Source organism: Trachurus japonicus, chromosome 22 (assembly GCF_045865225.1).
Source record: "Trachurus japonicus isolate A0001 chromosome 22, Traja_1.0".
Taxonomy (NCBI): domain Eukaryota; kingdom Metazoa; phylum Chordata; class Actinopteri; order Carangiformes; family Carangidae; genus Trachurus; species Trachurus japonicus.
In genome coordinates this window covers 831,901-848,012 of record NC_140928.1, presented here as the reverse complement: position 1 = coordinate 848,012, position 16,112 = coordinate 831,901, and the positions used below count along the sequence as shown (strand labels likewise).

The window sequence follows — 16,112 nt, the reverse complement described above, 5'->3', positions numbered from 1 at the left end:
TGAAAACGTTTGACTGTAAACATATACCATCCCATTTTTGATAAATACATTTTCAATCTTCCTGAAAAAAATTGACAATATTTTGGAGTCATGGTCGATGAAGTTTGGCAAATATCAGAATTTTATCTCAAAATCAAATTTTTTGAGAACATTTTGAATTCTGCTCTCATGGGAACAACTGGAGTCAATGTAAGAGTGGCATTTTTAAACATCAGTTTTTCTCTTATGAAGAAAAACACTTATCATTAAAAACAAATCACCAAAATTTCCATGCTGTCTAGATGCAATTTATGTATTATCAGAATTTTGATTAGATAATACAATTTGTGACATTTTGACAATTTTCAAAATCTGCTACGACAACTGCTACAACAGACGCTGCTCCGTCGGTGATTCCCTGAGTCTATTTGAGAAGCCACACACCAAGTTTCACTTCAAGACAGTTAGCCAGTGAGAAAGGTGCTGGTTCTTGGTGTCAAAAGTTGTGGGTTCAAGTCCCAGTAAGGATGACACATGAGGACACATTAAAATAACAGATGTCGTCAATGCTAGTGTCACAGCATGCCTTTAAATTTAAAAAGGAAAAAAAAAAACTTGCCCCAGCACCAACCATTGACCGTATTATTAGTGTGAATGCTGAATGTTGTTCGTGTCCGCCATTTTCTTTCAGCATTCAGACTATTGTTGTGTCTGCCATTTTCTTTATTATTATTAGTGTGAATCAATGGATAATCTCTCATTCATAAAAGTCTCAACCTCTAATTTTCTCAAGTATTGCTATAGACCAGCGGTAAGGTGGCTGCTTCCCAAGATCACTGGTTCAAATCCCAGCCTCTTTGAACTTAAACTACTACCACGTGGTCAGTCTCACATGGCTTTCAGCCATCATTGAATAACATCAAATTGATCACAGTGCAAAATCCCTGTTAACTAAGTCTCACTGTAGCTCAGTGTGTATGGTGTCAGCTTGGCAACACCAAGGTTGTGGGTTCACAGCTCGCTTCAATAACCTTGTTGGTGCATTTTCCAACCGATCTGTCTCTTTACCTCTTTGTCTTTCTCTCTCGGTTTATGTTAACATGTTTCTTGTAAAATGTTCACAAGATTTCCAGCAAGCATTCAAACAGCTTTGATAGTATAGAACTGATGTGATTCTTAGCTCTTGGTGGCCTAATGGCAGAGTAAAGGTTTACTGATCATGAGATCATGTGTTCGATTCCTGCCTCAGACATCACACATCGTTGCTTGATTTTCAAATATTCAGCTGTCATTGGACTGTATGTGATGGTGGAATTACAGCATGTATCTAAATATCAAAACTTTGAAAATAAATTCATAACAGATCAACCATATGTGCTACGGCTTTGCAACTTTCACTTTCAAATTGCCCAATTTTGTCTATAAAAAAAAATTGCCCGGCCCCGACCATTGCTGCGCAGCAGCTATAATTTTGACTTTTTTTTTCCTTTTTCTTGCTCCCGACGTTTGGAGGCGATCTCTCCACCTGTAGCTCTCCAACTGCCTGTCTGCGCATCTGTACTCTGATTGGTCAGATGCTGCTTGCTGTCAATCACTGTGGCAACCTGTGGTGTCAGGTTACTTGACTTTGTTTTTCTCTCTTGCCTTGGAATGATTTGTTGTACTACACACGCCCGCGATGCGCATCCTTCTCGTATTTGCGGAGGCTCCACTCACTCCATGGATAGCGGAGACCTACGCAGAGTGCGTGTTTTGCATATAGGGAGGGGCGGCTCTGCTCACAGGTGTGTTACCTAACAGCTCCCTACCAGAAAACAAAGAGAGAAGATGAAGAAGAGACCATCAGCAGCAGCCATGTAGAAACTAATCAAACAAATCAAAAACAAATCAGAAGCTGAGGTGTCAAGAGGTCACAGCACAGCACAGAACAGCACAGCACAACACAACACACACAACACAACAAAGACTCACAAAGTGTCACTGAGAGTCAACAGAGCCTCAGACTGAAGCTGTGAGTGATGAGGATCAAACTGAGAGAAGATGAGCTGAAGCTCAGATGTTCATCACATCATCACGTCCTGTCATCAGATGCATCAACTGTGTTTTTACTGCAGCTTTCATCTCATTTCATTCTGACACGTTTCATATTTTCTCTCTTCACAGACTTGTTCGTTTTGGACTCTCACAGAGTGACTGTGAAATCGTGGCCTCAGCTCTAAAGTCCAACCCCTCCCACCTGACAGAACTGGACCTGAGTGGAAACAACCTGAGTGACTCATCAGTGAAGGTTCTGTGTGCTGGACTGGAGAGTCCAAACTGTAGACTGGAGACTCTGAGGTGAGTTCACTGACTGGACCAGTTGGACTTTGGTCTGTGTTCCACAGGAAGGAAGCTTCAGCTCATGGTCACATGACATTAAAGGAGTTTACTTCCTGTCCACAGTGTGTGTGAATCAGCATCTGGTCACATGACCACTCATTTAAATTCACTTCAAGTTTTTTCAGCTCTTAATTTCATTTTCATTTATTTGTTTATTTGTAACGGGACTCTGCATATTCATGAACATACAATATGTAAATATGCCCGATTTAGCTCTAAAGCTAATTTCCATCTGCAGTCCCGCGGGTCACACTAAAACAACATCAGACAAGGACAAAACAAAGCACATGTTTACAGAGCTTATCACTAAACCATGTTTTCAGCCGTTTTTTAAATGCTATGTTGAATTGAACTGAACTGAACAGATGATGAGACACTGAACGCTGTCAACAAGGAGCTTTGTCCTCAACTCACTGCTTTTATTCTTTATTCAGATTGAAGAACTGCAGTTTGTCAGAGATCAGCTGTTCTTCTCTGGTCTCAGCTCTGAAGTCCAACCCCTCCCACCTGAGGCACCTGGACCTGGGTGGAAACAAGCTGCAGGATTCAGACCTGAAGGATCTGAGTGGTTTTCTGGAGAGTCCAGACTGTAGACTGGAGACTCTGAGGTCAGTTCACTGACTGTTACTGTTGTAGATCTTAGATCTTTGATCCACAACTGAACCTGATTGATTTTCACTCAGAACTTGAATCATTGACTTTGATGTCATGAAGGACGTTTGAAATAGTTGTTGTCTCATGTTTCCACTGACTCTCACACTGACAACGACTCTTCACTTTCAGCTAATTTCATTCCATGGTCATCAATAATCAATAATCTGATCTCTTCGAGAGAGAGAGCGTGCATCACCTCCGAGGACGGTGCTGCAGAGAGAGAGAGAGAGAGAGAGAGAGAGAGAGAGAGAGAGAGAGAGAGAGAGAGAGCTGAATGACAGCCAGTACAGATCTGAACATTCAGGAATCAATCCAGCAATCACTGACAGGTGATTCAAGATCAGGACACATTAATCAATTATCAATCATCTTCTTTTATTCTTTATTCAGACTGAAGGGCTGCAGTTTGTCAGAGATCAGCTGTTCTTCTCTGGTCTCAGCTCTGAAGTCCAACCCCTCCCACCTGAGACACCTGGACCTGGGCTACAACGACCTGCAGGATTCAGGAGTGATGGATCTGAGTGGTTTTCTGGAGAGTCCAGACTGTAGACTGGAGACTCTGAGGTCAGACTCTGTTTTATTTCTGTGCTCAGATGAATGTGATGTGAAAGCTGTGATGTTATACTGATCCACACTGAGGGTCGTCATGGTGACGTCTGTTTTCTTCTTCTCTGCTTTTAGTCCAGTCAGCTACAGAAACATGTGTAATGTGTCAGACAATATCTATAATCAATAGCTGGTGGCTCCACCTCTTTCCTGAGGCTCTGTGGTGTTTGTAGTGAAACATTCAAAGCCAGCATCCCATAATAAGCAGGTGTGTGTGCGTTGGTTTCAGCTCTGTGAAGAAGTTGGAGCAGGTTCATTCTGTGAAGTCAGTCAGCAGGTTTTTGTCTCTGAGCTTCATTCAACGTGTTTCTATATATTTTCTGTCATGGCAACAGAGTTCAGCCTGACATGTTTGATGTCCTGGCAACAGAGTCCAGCTATCATGTTTGTTGTCATGACAACAGAGTTCAGCCTCACATGTTGAGTGTCGTCAGTAAACCTCTGATCAATGTGGCTGCTCAACATGAGTTTGTCTGGATCCACAGGTGGAGGAGCCACAGGTGGAGCTGACAGGTGAAGAGGCGGAGTCAGCAGCAGCTTCTCATGAATATTAATTAGCTGTTTTCTCTCTATGTGACTGTTTAACCTGCTTCCTGTTAGGGTTTGGACTTTGATTTTCTAAACTTGTTCTTTCTGAAGCTTCTTCAGCTCTGAACAGATGATGAGACACTGAACGCTGTCAACAAGGAGCTTTGTCCTCAACTCACTGCTTTTATTCTTTATTCAGATTGAGGGGCTGCGGGTTGTCAGAGATCAGCTGTTCTTCTCTGGGCTCAGCTCTGAAGTCCAACCCCTCCCACCTGAGACACCTGGACCTGAGTGGAAACAAGCTGCAGGATTCAGGAGTGAAGGATCTGAGTGGTTTTCTGGAGAGTCCAGACTGTAGACTGGAGACTCTGAGGTCAGTTCACTGAATGTTATTGTTGTAGATCTTAGATCTTTGATCCACAACTGAACCTGATTGATCTTCACTCAGAACTTGAATCATTGACTTTGATGTCATGAAGGACGTTTGAAATAGTTGTTGTCTCATGTTTCCAGTTCTTCTTCTCTCACACTGACAGTGACTCTGTATGAATGTAATAATCAATAATCTGATCAGAGAGAGAGAGCCAGTACAGATCTGAACATTCAGGAATCAATCCAGCAATCACTGACAGATGATTCAAGATCAGGACACATTAATCAATTATCATTCATCTCCTTTTATTCTTTATTCAGATTGAAAATCTGCAGTTTGTCAGGGATCAGCTGTTCTTCTCTGGTCTCAGCTCTGAAGTCCAACCCCTCCCACCTGAGACACCTGGACCTGAGCCTCAACATCCTGCAGGATTCAGGAGTGAAGGATCTGAGTGGTTTTCTGGAGAGTCCAGACTGTAGACTGGAGACTCTGAGGTTAGTTCAGTTCTGTTCAGTTCTGACTGTTAATGTACAGTCCCTCCAGGAATTCACGACGTCGCAATCGCAACAACTAACACAAATTCAACCAATCCCCGCAAATTTTTGCGATCTTGCAATTTTGTACAATCACCGTAACTTTTCCGCAAATTGGACCAATTTTCGGTGCTTTCCGCGAGTTACACAGCAGAGAGTGCGAGTCGGGACGGAGCGGTGGTTGAAAGTGAGTCCACGGAGGAACGGAGGGGCTGGGCTGACGGCAAGAAACTTAACACAATGTGCATAAAGTGATAAGTAAAGGAAGTCGAACGTGTTGAGTGTGAAAACTGCAACTTTTTTTTTTGCAACTTTCGCTGTCTCATGCATTTTAATCGCAACAAAAGTGCTTAAAACATTGCAACATGCACCGCAATTTTTTCAAAATGTGGCCACAAAATCAGGCATTTTAGGCCGCAACAATCACAAAAAAGCCCGCGAAATCCTGGAGGGACTGGTTGTAGATCTTAGATCTTTGATCCACAACTGAACCTGATTGATCTTCACTCAGAACTTGAATCATTGACTTTGATGTAATGGTTGAAGGACGTTTGAAATAGTTATTGTCTCATGTTTCCAGTTGTTCTTCTCTCACAGTCAGTACGTTTACATGACACTTGAAAAAACCGAATTATTGCCTTAATCCGACTATAACTGGATAACTGAAGTGCATGTAAACACCTTAGTCCGACTGAAATGGGAGTTGAGAACTCTGATTAAGACACCCAGATAATGCGATTGGAATTCGATTTTCTCCGTCATGTATACACCTTAGTCGGAGTATAACTGGACAATGCTCCACAACCGTAGAGACGGCACCAAGTGGAGCAGAGAAGCCGCCCGAACCCCGCAAAGTAAAGAAAAAAAACCAACGTCAGCGCAGATTCAATGCATTTCACACATACACAGCGCAACCAGCCAGATTGTTTTATTAGAGAGAGAGTGAGAGAGAGAGAGGAAAAAAGGAAGCCCGTCCTATTCTCAGCGCGAATCCGGCCCAGACTGGTGCGTCTGGTCGGGAACTGCAGTTGAGAATGTATTAATAAGCTTACTAAGTTGTTTATATTCAGTTTTTTACGAGGTGACAGAAAAGTCAACAGGACAGGGGGCGTATTAACCCGCTGAAACAACAGGTGACGCCGCATGAGGGGGCGGACCCCGTCAGTTATTCGATTTTCTCAGTTGCATGTATATTGAGACAAGGACAGAAGTCCGACTTGTCGCCAAAATCGAATTTTGAGCATAGCTCGATTAAGCTCTGCATGTAAACGTACTGACTGACAACGACTCCTCACTTTCAGATCATTTCACTCCATAGTCATGAATAATCAACAATCAGATTACTTTAGGCGTTTGTGTGTGACTGTGAGACAGAGAGAGAGAGAGAGAAAGGGAAAGAGAGAGATCAGGACACATTGATTATCATTTATCTTCTTTTATTCTTTTTTTTAGTTTGGGGAGCTGCAGTTTGTCAGAGATCAGCTCTTCTCTGGTCTCAGCTCTGAAGTCCAACCCCTCCCACCTGAGACACCTGGACCTGAGCTGGAACAAGAACCTGCAGGATTCAGGAGTGAAGTATCTGAGTGGTTTTCTGGAGAGTCCAGACTGTAGACTGGAGACTCTGGGGTGAGTTTACTGACTATTAAGCCAGGTTCAGACGACACGTTTTCAGGCCGATTTTGACACGATTTTGTCATGGCCGACACATTTCCAGTGTTGTGCCCGACACATTTCCAGCATCATGCCCGATTATGAGCATTGGGAACGACAAATGGACGTGTAGTGTGACATAATTGACGACCAGCAGTTTTACGTCTACTACGCTGTACGATGCCCCGATTTCTTCGCCTAGTCTGACATCTCCTACGACGCGAACCTTGATGTTGACCAATAGGATGACAGATCTCTGACCAGTGAACATGTGCTTCATGTGCGCAATATTTCTATTTATTTATGTATTTATTTTCTGTATCACCTCTGTTTTTTCTATGATTACTGCACTACTACTATATGTTTTGTAAATGAGTGATAAATAAAGCTGAAAAAAAAGCTTCATGTGTGCAATATAAGTTAACGTTGAGGTGTACACATCAGTGAATATTCCCCATGTTCTCTGTGAAGGACAGACAGTCAGACTGTCGTCTTCACCAGACCCAGGAACGGTTCCACAATAATTTTTTCTTCCTTTTATTTTTCATGTCTGAGCAAAAGACCGCTATCACACACAGCGCTACAGTATCCATTACTGACAGTTTGTTGTGATGCCTCCCCGGCGGCCTATGAACTCCTACAGGCTTGTGATCGGTCCTGAACGATGATTGGTCAGGGTGATATTTGTAGTGTTGAGAACAGAAACACGCACATCCCAAAAAAACGTGAGGCTAGGTGCAGGTCCACAAAAGGAGACACAAATAGAAAAAGAAGAAGACCGCACACCAGCAGTTGCTCCCGTGACAGTTTATTGTCACACACAGGAAGAAGTAACGTTTCGGGCTCAGCCCTTCATCAGACATGAAAGTAGTAATTAACACACCTGCTTAAGTAGATGTACAGGTCATCTGACATGTCATGTGATGAAAAAAGTATAGAAGACAGGAGCTATTACACATACTGGGACTGAACAAACAGTCTACAAGATCACCAAATAACATATGTTCACTATGAAAATCACATGGCAGAAGCATCAGGCATCACCGTCATAATGCAATGTAATTTAAAGTAGAAAACAAAGATCAAGGAGGTGCCTAAACCGTCCTGAAAGTGGTGACAAAAAATTTTTTTATATATAGTACATCAGTTATCCACAGCAGTAAACAATAAAAAAATATTGAAAAAAATATATAGATGAGAAGCGACAGACATCAAAACTGGAGCAATGGAGCTATGTAATCAGAGCACAAAAACAATAACAACCACAGGCTCGAGCAGTAATGTCAGCATAGAGGAATCATTATCAAAGTACATTATAGTAATCAGGCATAATGAGGAATAGTCACAAAAAGTGCATAACAATAGTTAGAGTACAACAGAGCAACACTGTAGCAACACTACAGGAAAGGTCTTAGGTCAAACTCCTCGTTTAGCCCTTTAGGGGCCAAGGTGCCAAGCGTGTATATCCAGAAGGCTTCTCTCCTCAGCAATAAAGAGTTCACGTCGCCACCACGGCTAGGTGGTTTGACAAGTTCAATACCAATGTATCTGAGAGCACAAACATTGTGGGATGCCTGTGTGAAGTGTACGGCCACTGGATTACTGATGACATGATTGCGTATGTTGGACCTGTGTTCAGAGATCCTCACCTTTAGTGGTCTGGTCGTCTTGCCCACATATGCTAGGCCACACGGGCATCTCAGCATGTATATGACGTTTTTGGTACTGCAAGTAATAACTCCATTGATGTTGAAAGGTCTGCCGGAGCTGGGGTGATTAAAGGTGTGTGTTTTCTGTGTGAAATTACACTGAGTGCACCGGCCACATCTGTAGTTACCATGAGAGACAGGCTGGAAGAACTGGGGCTTCTCAGGTGTTGGGAGGTGGGCTCTCACCAGCATGTTTCTTAAATTAGGTGGTCTCTTGTAGACCATCCGAGGAGGTGAGGACAGGCACTTTAACATGGAGTCCGATTCAACAATGTGCCAATGTTTGCTGATAATGTGTTTGATTTCTTGAGCAACAGGTGAGTACTGCATGATACAGCTCACTCTGGAGTCCAGTGTTTTAGCTCTAGTGTGTTGAAGACACTCAGTTTGTGATACATTTTCAAATTTGGTGCGTGCATTTGTGACCCACTCACGTTTGTATTGTCTTTGGAGGAAACGTCTCTCCAGGTCATCGGCCTGGGCTTGAAAGTCAGCTTCAGAACTGCAGATGCGCCGGATGCGGCTGAACTGTGAGAGGGGCAGGCTCTTGATCAGCGGTACAGGATGGAATGATGTGCCGTGAAGGATGGAGTTTTTATCAGTGCTCTTACGATATAGGTTGGAGCTGAGTTTATTATGGTCTCTGCACACAAGGACATCAAGGAAGTTCATTGTGTCCATATCATAACTCATAGTGAATTTCAAGTGGCTATTGTTGGTGTTGATAAACTCATGAAACTCCTTGAGCTGATCTTCTGAGCCACTCCAAACAAAAAATATATCGTCTATATACCTCCTCCAATTGGAGATGAATTGTAAATGGGGGTTGCGTGGTTGGTTGAAGACGATATCTTGTTCGAAGAATCCGCAGTAGAGCGAAGCAAAGCTGGGTGCCATCTTGGCTCCCATGCTGGTCCCCGACACCTGGAGATAGAATTCAGAGCCAAAGAGGAAAAAATTGGAGGTGAGTACAATCTCAATAAGCTCAACAATGCAGCTACTGCTGGGGGTACAGTGAGTGCGTTGATGCAGGAAAAATTCTGCAGCCCGTAACCCTCCTTCAAAAGGTACATTGGTGTACAAAGACTCAATGTCCATAGTTACTAGGAAAGATTCAGCTGGCATCTGGATAGACTGAATCATTTTGACAAATTCCATAGAGTCTTTTACGTATGATGGAAGTGCAGTGACTAGAGGCTGAAGAAAATGATCAATGAAGGCTGAAATGTTCTCTGTGAGTGAGCCAATGGCTGCAACAATGGGCCGACCAGGGGGGACATCTGTGTAGTCTTTATGTATTTTTGGTAAAATGTAGAGTACTGGTGTCACAGGAGAATCTACAACCATGAAGTTGTGCTCAGATTTGGTAATTTCTCCATTCTCCAAGAAAAAATCCAATTTGCTCCTGATGCGCTGCTGGAACTCAGGTGTGGGGTTGTGTTTTAATAGTCTATAGAAGGAGGTGTTACTGAGTTGTCTTTGCACTTCACCATCATATGCTGTTCGATCCAAAATGACAATAGCTCCGCCCTTGTCTGCACTCTGAATGACTAATGTCTTGTCATTTTTAAGAGACTTTAATTCAGACAGCTGTTCTTTAGCGAGATTATGGGACACTCTGTAGTCCTTCTTTTTCTTAAGGAGGAGGGAGACATCGTTCTCAACGAGCCTACAGTATGTGTCAATGGAGGCGTTTCTCTTATGAGGGGGAATGAAAGTACTTTTACCTCTGAAGCGAGTTCCTGATCCAAGAGAGGGTCTCTGAGGGTTATGTGTGGCATCCACGGGATCAATTCCCTCTTCAGTGCCTGAGGGTCCAGTAACAAGAGCAGAGCGAGAGGAGTTAGGAGCGGGCCTGTCATTACCGCTGAAAAATTCTTTAAGTCTCACAGTTCGAAAGAATTTGTGAAGATCTACAATAGTCTCAAAGTCATTGCAATATGTCGTAGGGACAAATGACAGGCCTCTACTTAAAGCAGTCAGGCAGGTATCAGATATAACTTTACTGGATAAATTAATCACGTTCTGTACCTGTTGTATCTCCGGCGGGTCGGGTATGGATCTCTTGCGGGAGCTGCCATTCCCCCGCCGGCATTTCTTCCTCTTTGTGTGCGTTGTGGTCTCCGGGATTCGCTACCTTTCCCGTTGCCTAAAAAATGGGGACCGGTATGGGAGTGGGCACTCGATTCAGAGTCTTCATCCAGGTCTGTGGTAGACTGATACTGTGTGTACTGCCGGTGAGAGGGTGAGAAGTTACCTCTTCGCTGTTGACCATTCTCAGCTCTGGGTCCCCGTTGCCTCCACAGAGTCGGGTTTTTCCACTGATAAATCCTGCCGCTCTCATAGTCGGCAGCATCTCTTTCAAACTTCTTCTTTTTCGAAGCAGTAATTTCCTTGACCAGCTCGTTTTTGTGCTGCTCACATTTCTCGAGGAGTTGTGCGAGTTTTTCCGGGTCCGTCAGCTCACTTCCTAGTTGTTGTTGGGTTAGCGAGATCTCCTCGCGTACTCTCGTGAGATTAGCGGACACCTCCTGAATGGTGAGCGCCATTAGGTCAAAGGAACATTTCCTGCAGTTTTTCCAGGGATCTGGTGGAGACTCCAGCATGATCTCGGTTGGTACTGGTGAAAAGCGAGTCTTTTAAAATGATGCGCGAATAGTCCTCCTCAGTGAACTCAAAGGTAGCAGACGCGCTGGACTCCATGTGGGCGGGGTAATACAGATGACACAGCTGTGGATGTATCAAGGCAATTGGGAGTCAATTAGGGAGTGCTGTGTAAATCCAAAATAGTAGTGAGAACAGAAACACGCACAAAAAAACGTGAGGCTAGGTGCAGGTCCACAAAAGGAGACACAAATAGAAAAAGAAGAAGACCGCACACCAGCAGTTGCTCCCGTGACAGTTTATTGTCACACACAGGAAGAAGTAACGTTTCGGGCTCAGCCCTTCATCAGACATGAAAGTAGTAATTAACACACCTGCTTAAGTAGATGTACAGGTCACCTGACATGTCATGTGATGAAAAAAGTATAGAAGACAGGAGCTATTACACATACTGGGACTGAACAAACAGTCTACAAGATCACCAAATAACATATGTTCACTATGAAAATCACATGGCAGAAGCATCAGGCATCACCGTCATAATGCAATGTAATTTAAAGTAGAAAACAAAGATCAAGGAGGTGCCTAAACCGCGGATACTGCGGATTCTTCGAACAAGATATCGTCTTCAACCAACCACGCAACCCCCATTTACAATTCATCTCCAATTGGAGGAGGTATATAGACGATATATTTTTTGTTTGGAGTGGCTCAGAAGATCAGCTCAAGGAGTTTCATGAGTTTATCAACACCAACAATAGCCACTTGAAATTCACTATGAGTTATGATATGGACACAATGAACTTCCTTGATGTCCTTGTGTGCAGAGACCATAATAAACTCAGCTCCAACCTATATCGTAAGAGCACTGATAAAAACTCCATCCTTCACGGCACATCATTCCATCCTGTACCGCTGATCAAGAGCCTGCCCCTCTCACAGTTCAGCCGCATCCGGCGCATCTGCAGTTCTGAAGCTGACTTTCAAGCCCAGGCCGATGACCTGGAGAGACGTTTCCTCCAAAGACAATACAAACGTGAGTGGGTCACAAATGCACGCACCAAATTTGAAAATGTATCACAAACTGAGTGTCTTCAACACACTAGAGCTAAAACACTGGACTCCAGAGTGAGCTGTATCATGCAGTACTCACCTGTTGCTCAAGAAATCAAACACATTATCAGCAAACATTGGCACATTGTTGAATCGGACTCCATGTTAAAGTGCCTGTCCTCACCTCCTCGGATGGTCTACAAGAGACCACCTAATTTAAGAAACATGCTGGTGAGAGCCCACCTCCCAACACCTGAGAAGCCCCAGTTCTTCCAGCCTGTCTCTCATGGTAACTACAGATGTGGCCGGTGCACTCAGTGTAATTTCACACAGAAAACACACACCTTTAATCACCCCAGCTCCGGCAGACCTTTCAACATCAATGGAGTTATTACTTGCAGTACCAAAAACGTCATATACATGCTGAGATGCCCGTGTGGCCTAGCATATGTGGGCAAGACGACCAGACCACTAAAGGTGAGGATCTCTGAACACAGGTCCAACATACGCAATCATGTCATCAGTAATCCAGTGGCCGTACACTTCACACAGGCATCCCACAATGTTTGTGCTCTCAGATACATTGGTATTGAACTTGTCAAACCACCTAGCCGTGGTGGCGACGTGAACTCTTTATTGCTGAGGAGAGAAGCCTTCTGGATATACACGCTTGGCACCTTGGCCCCTAAAGGGCTAAACGAGGAGTTTGACCTAAGACCTTTCCTGTAGTGTTGCTACAGTGTTGCTCTGTTGTACTCTAACTATTGTTATGCACTTTTTGTGACTATTCCTCATTATGCCTGATTACTATAATGTACTTTGATAATGATTCCTCTATGCTGACATTACTGCTCGAGCCTGTGGTTGTTATTGTTTTTGTGCTCTGATTACATAGCTCCATTGCTCCAGTTTTGATGTCTGTCGCTTCTCATCTATATATTTTTTTCAATATTTTTTTATTGTTTACTGCTGTGGATAACTGATGTACTATATATAAAAAAAAATTTTGTCACCACTTTCAGGACGGTTTAGGCACCTCCTTGATCTTTGTTTTCTACTAAATTACATTGCATTATGACGGTGATGCCTGATGCTTCTGCCATGTGATTTTCATAGTGAACATATGTTATTTGGTGATCTTGTAGACTGTTTGTTCAGTCCCAGTATGTGTAATAGCTCCTGTCTTCTATACTTTTTTCATCACATGACATGTCAGGTGACCTGTACATCTACTTAAGCAGGTGTGTTAATTACTACTTTCATGTCTGATGAAGGGCTGAGCCCGAAACGTTACTTCTTCCTGTGTGTGACAATAAACTGTCACGGGAGCAACTGCTGATATTTGTAGTGTTGCCAGTCTCCCGAACAAGATAAGAGTTTATGCCACTGTGATTGTTTAATCTGACATGGAGACCACCGTGTAAGACAAAAAAATTGTGTAGTCTGAACCTGGCTTACTGTTGTAGATCTTGTGTCATGCCTGTGTGCATGTGAACTGATCAATTATCAATCAATCATTTGATCTTCTGCTTTTATTATTTATTCAGATTGAAGAGCTGCAGATTGTCAGAGATCAGCTGTTCTTCTCTGGTCTCAGCTCTGAAGTCCAACCCCTCCCACTTGAGACTCCTGGACCTGAGCTGGAACAACCTGAGCTCTTCATCAGCTCTGCAGCAGCTTCGTGATCTTATGAAGTGTCCAAACTTTCGACTGGAGACTCTGAAGTAAGTCTGACCATAGGGAAATATGGGCAAATGCGTAATAATTCGGCCGCGGCGAGGCAGACACGTGAAGATGCGACCAAGGTGGCCTTTCTTTTTTATTTGGTCTTTGACCTCTTTGTATGCCTCCATTAGGATTTCCTGCTCCGACAGGGAGAAGTACACCGCTCTCGTTACCATGGTAAATTAGTGAAGCTGTGATCGATTGCGGGGTCTATTTGAGGAAGCCGTGTGCACGCACTGATCCAGGATTGGTTTCACCTGGCTTGATGAATTTGTGTCTGCTCATCCTGGCTTGGTCTTTGTGCAACCAATTAAGCCTGGATGCTCTTGTTTTGGATTCGTTGAATCCAGCTTAGTCATTTATCCTGGATGTCTGAATCCTACTTTTGTGCAACGGAGGGCAGTTCTTCCTGTGATCAAAAGCTTTGTTCCGATATGGGTTCCATTCTTGTATAGTTTGTGTAATGTGTAGCCTCTCCCTGTCAAAAATGCCAGGGCCTCTTTTTGGTGCCGGTCCATCACTGCGTGACGTCAAGCGTCAGTAGCGTCAGCAGACACTCTCAACGCTTTGTTCACTGGCATCTAACCGCCTGCCAGCTCCAGCAGCTGGCAGCCAAAGGGACAGGACTTTCTAGCAGCGCGGAAGATGTGTCCACTCAGGCGCTCTCAATTTCTCCCGCTGTGAGACTCCCGGTCTGCAACTGGCTGCCGCCGTGGCGGTGACACTCCTCATTTCCATAAAGTTGAACTTCTCTCAACTTCTAATTTGATGGTCTCGACACGGCGGGACGCTCCCGACGCCCGTCGACGCCAGTCTCCACTGAAAATGAATGACTTCTGGCTGCTGCGACGTTCCCGGCGCTTTTGGTGTGAACGCACAGTAAGAGTCTCCTGAGAGTCTCTAGAAAACTCCTTGTTCACCTGGAATCAATATGAACCATCAGTTATTCTCGTTCTGTTTAACTCAACTGATCAGCAGATTCAGTCAATACATGATCAATACAAGTTTCTCTATCAAATGTCAACAGCCAACCAGAAGCTGAAACACACTGACACACTACAGCTGATCACACACTGAAGAGTTGGACTCATCACCTCCCTAAACCTTCTCTTTCTTCTCTACAGGCCATGATGTGTGTGTGTGTGTGTGTGTGTGTGTGTGTGTGTATGTGTGTGTGCGTGCGTCCAGTCCACCATCGTCCCTGATCAGTGAGTCTTGGAGCTCATCAAGATCGTCTCCGGTTCCTCTTCAGTGTCACAGCTGCAGCTCAAGAGGAACTTCCTGTTTGGGGGAATTTCACAATAAAACGACTTTGACTGTGAAGACGAGTTGGACTCAGACGGTTGAAGTCTCGTGGTCTTCATGTTCTTGTCCAGGAGAAACATAAGGTTCTTCTCCTCCATGTCTTCATGACAGTGGTGTCCATCACAGAGCTGAGTCAGCAGCTCTCACTGCTTCATTCATCACCATGGATTCACATTCACTTCCTGTTCTCCTCCTGACTCCGACCCGAATTTTAACGTTAAACAGAGCTTCACCATGTCACAGTTTTGAACACTAACACTTCAAGTGACGTTGGATCATCTGGTCCATAAGTTATGGACCAGATGATCATGTTGAGTGTCATAAAAACCCTGACCACTGGATCAGAAGTGTCCAAACTGTCGGTTGTATAGATTATTAATCGTCTTTGTGCTGCAGCTTCTCTTCATCTTAGTTTAGTAAATAAAAATCCAGGTTGATTCTGTTGTGTCCAAAGGTTTTTAGAACCATCTGGCTCTGAATGTGGACCACTGACTTCTCCTGTTTAAAGGGGAACTGTGTAAGTCCGCTCGCTTTTGGTTACACTCGTCTTGCCCATGTGCATTTGTTTACGATGAAGCTGGCAAAAAATCAATGAATGCAGCGGTGGAAAACGTTACATAACGTATACAATGTTACGGCGCGTGTGTTTGTGTAGTCTTAACCGTCATAATCAAAAGATTACGGGTTACGGAGTGAGTTTGTGTTGCGGTGCTGCAGAGACGAGAGCTGGGACACTGGGGCGGCGGCCAGGTACTACACTTATGTTGCAAGGTTGGTTTTCAGCCGTGAGACGCCAGGTGAAAGAGAGCCTCCGTTCTCACTCGTACAAGTCACAAGTCATGTAGTTAACTATCACAATTACTCTGAGCTTTTTAATTAAGGTAAAATTGTAGCATAGCCACGGGAGAAAGCCTGCTTAGTTCCTCTTTAAATCACAACATCCTCGATGAGTGTGATCCCTTCACTGTCCCATGTAAATCAGAGCAGCCTGTGTAGGACATCCACACAGACAGT

At 43.9% G+C, this 16,112-nt stretch overlaps 1 protein-coding gene across 1 annotated transcript in view; it reads left to right on the top strand.

Moving 5' to 3' along the window:
* LOC146963162 (uncharacterized) overlaps positions 1–13,796 on the top strand; it is a gene marked incomplete at its 5' end in the record, with an annotated part of 77,281 nt that extends 63,485 nt beyond the window's left edge. The window contains 5 exons of the mRNA XM_085767932.1: positions 2,793–2,966; positions 3,403–3,576; positions 4,346–4,519; positions 4,840–5,013; positions 13,616–13,796. Of these exons, the coding sequence (XP_085624058.1) occupies positions 2,793–2,966; positions 3,403–3,576; positions 4,346–4,519; positions 4,840–5,013; positions 13,616–13,796 (877 nt within the window). The remainder of the gene's footprint in view (positions 1–2,792; positions 2,967–3,402; positions 3,577–4,345; positions 4,520–4,839; positions 5,014–13,615) is intronic.
* Between the last annotated feature and the right edge of the window lie 2,316 nt (positions 13,797–16,112).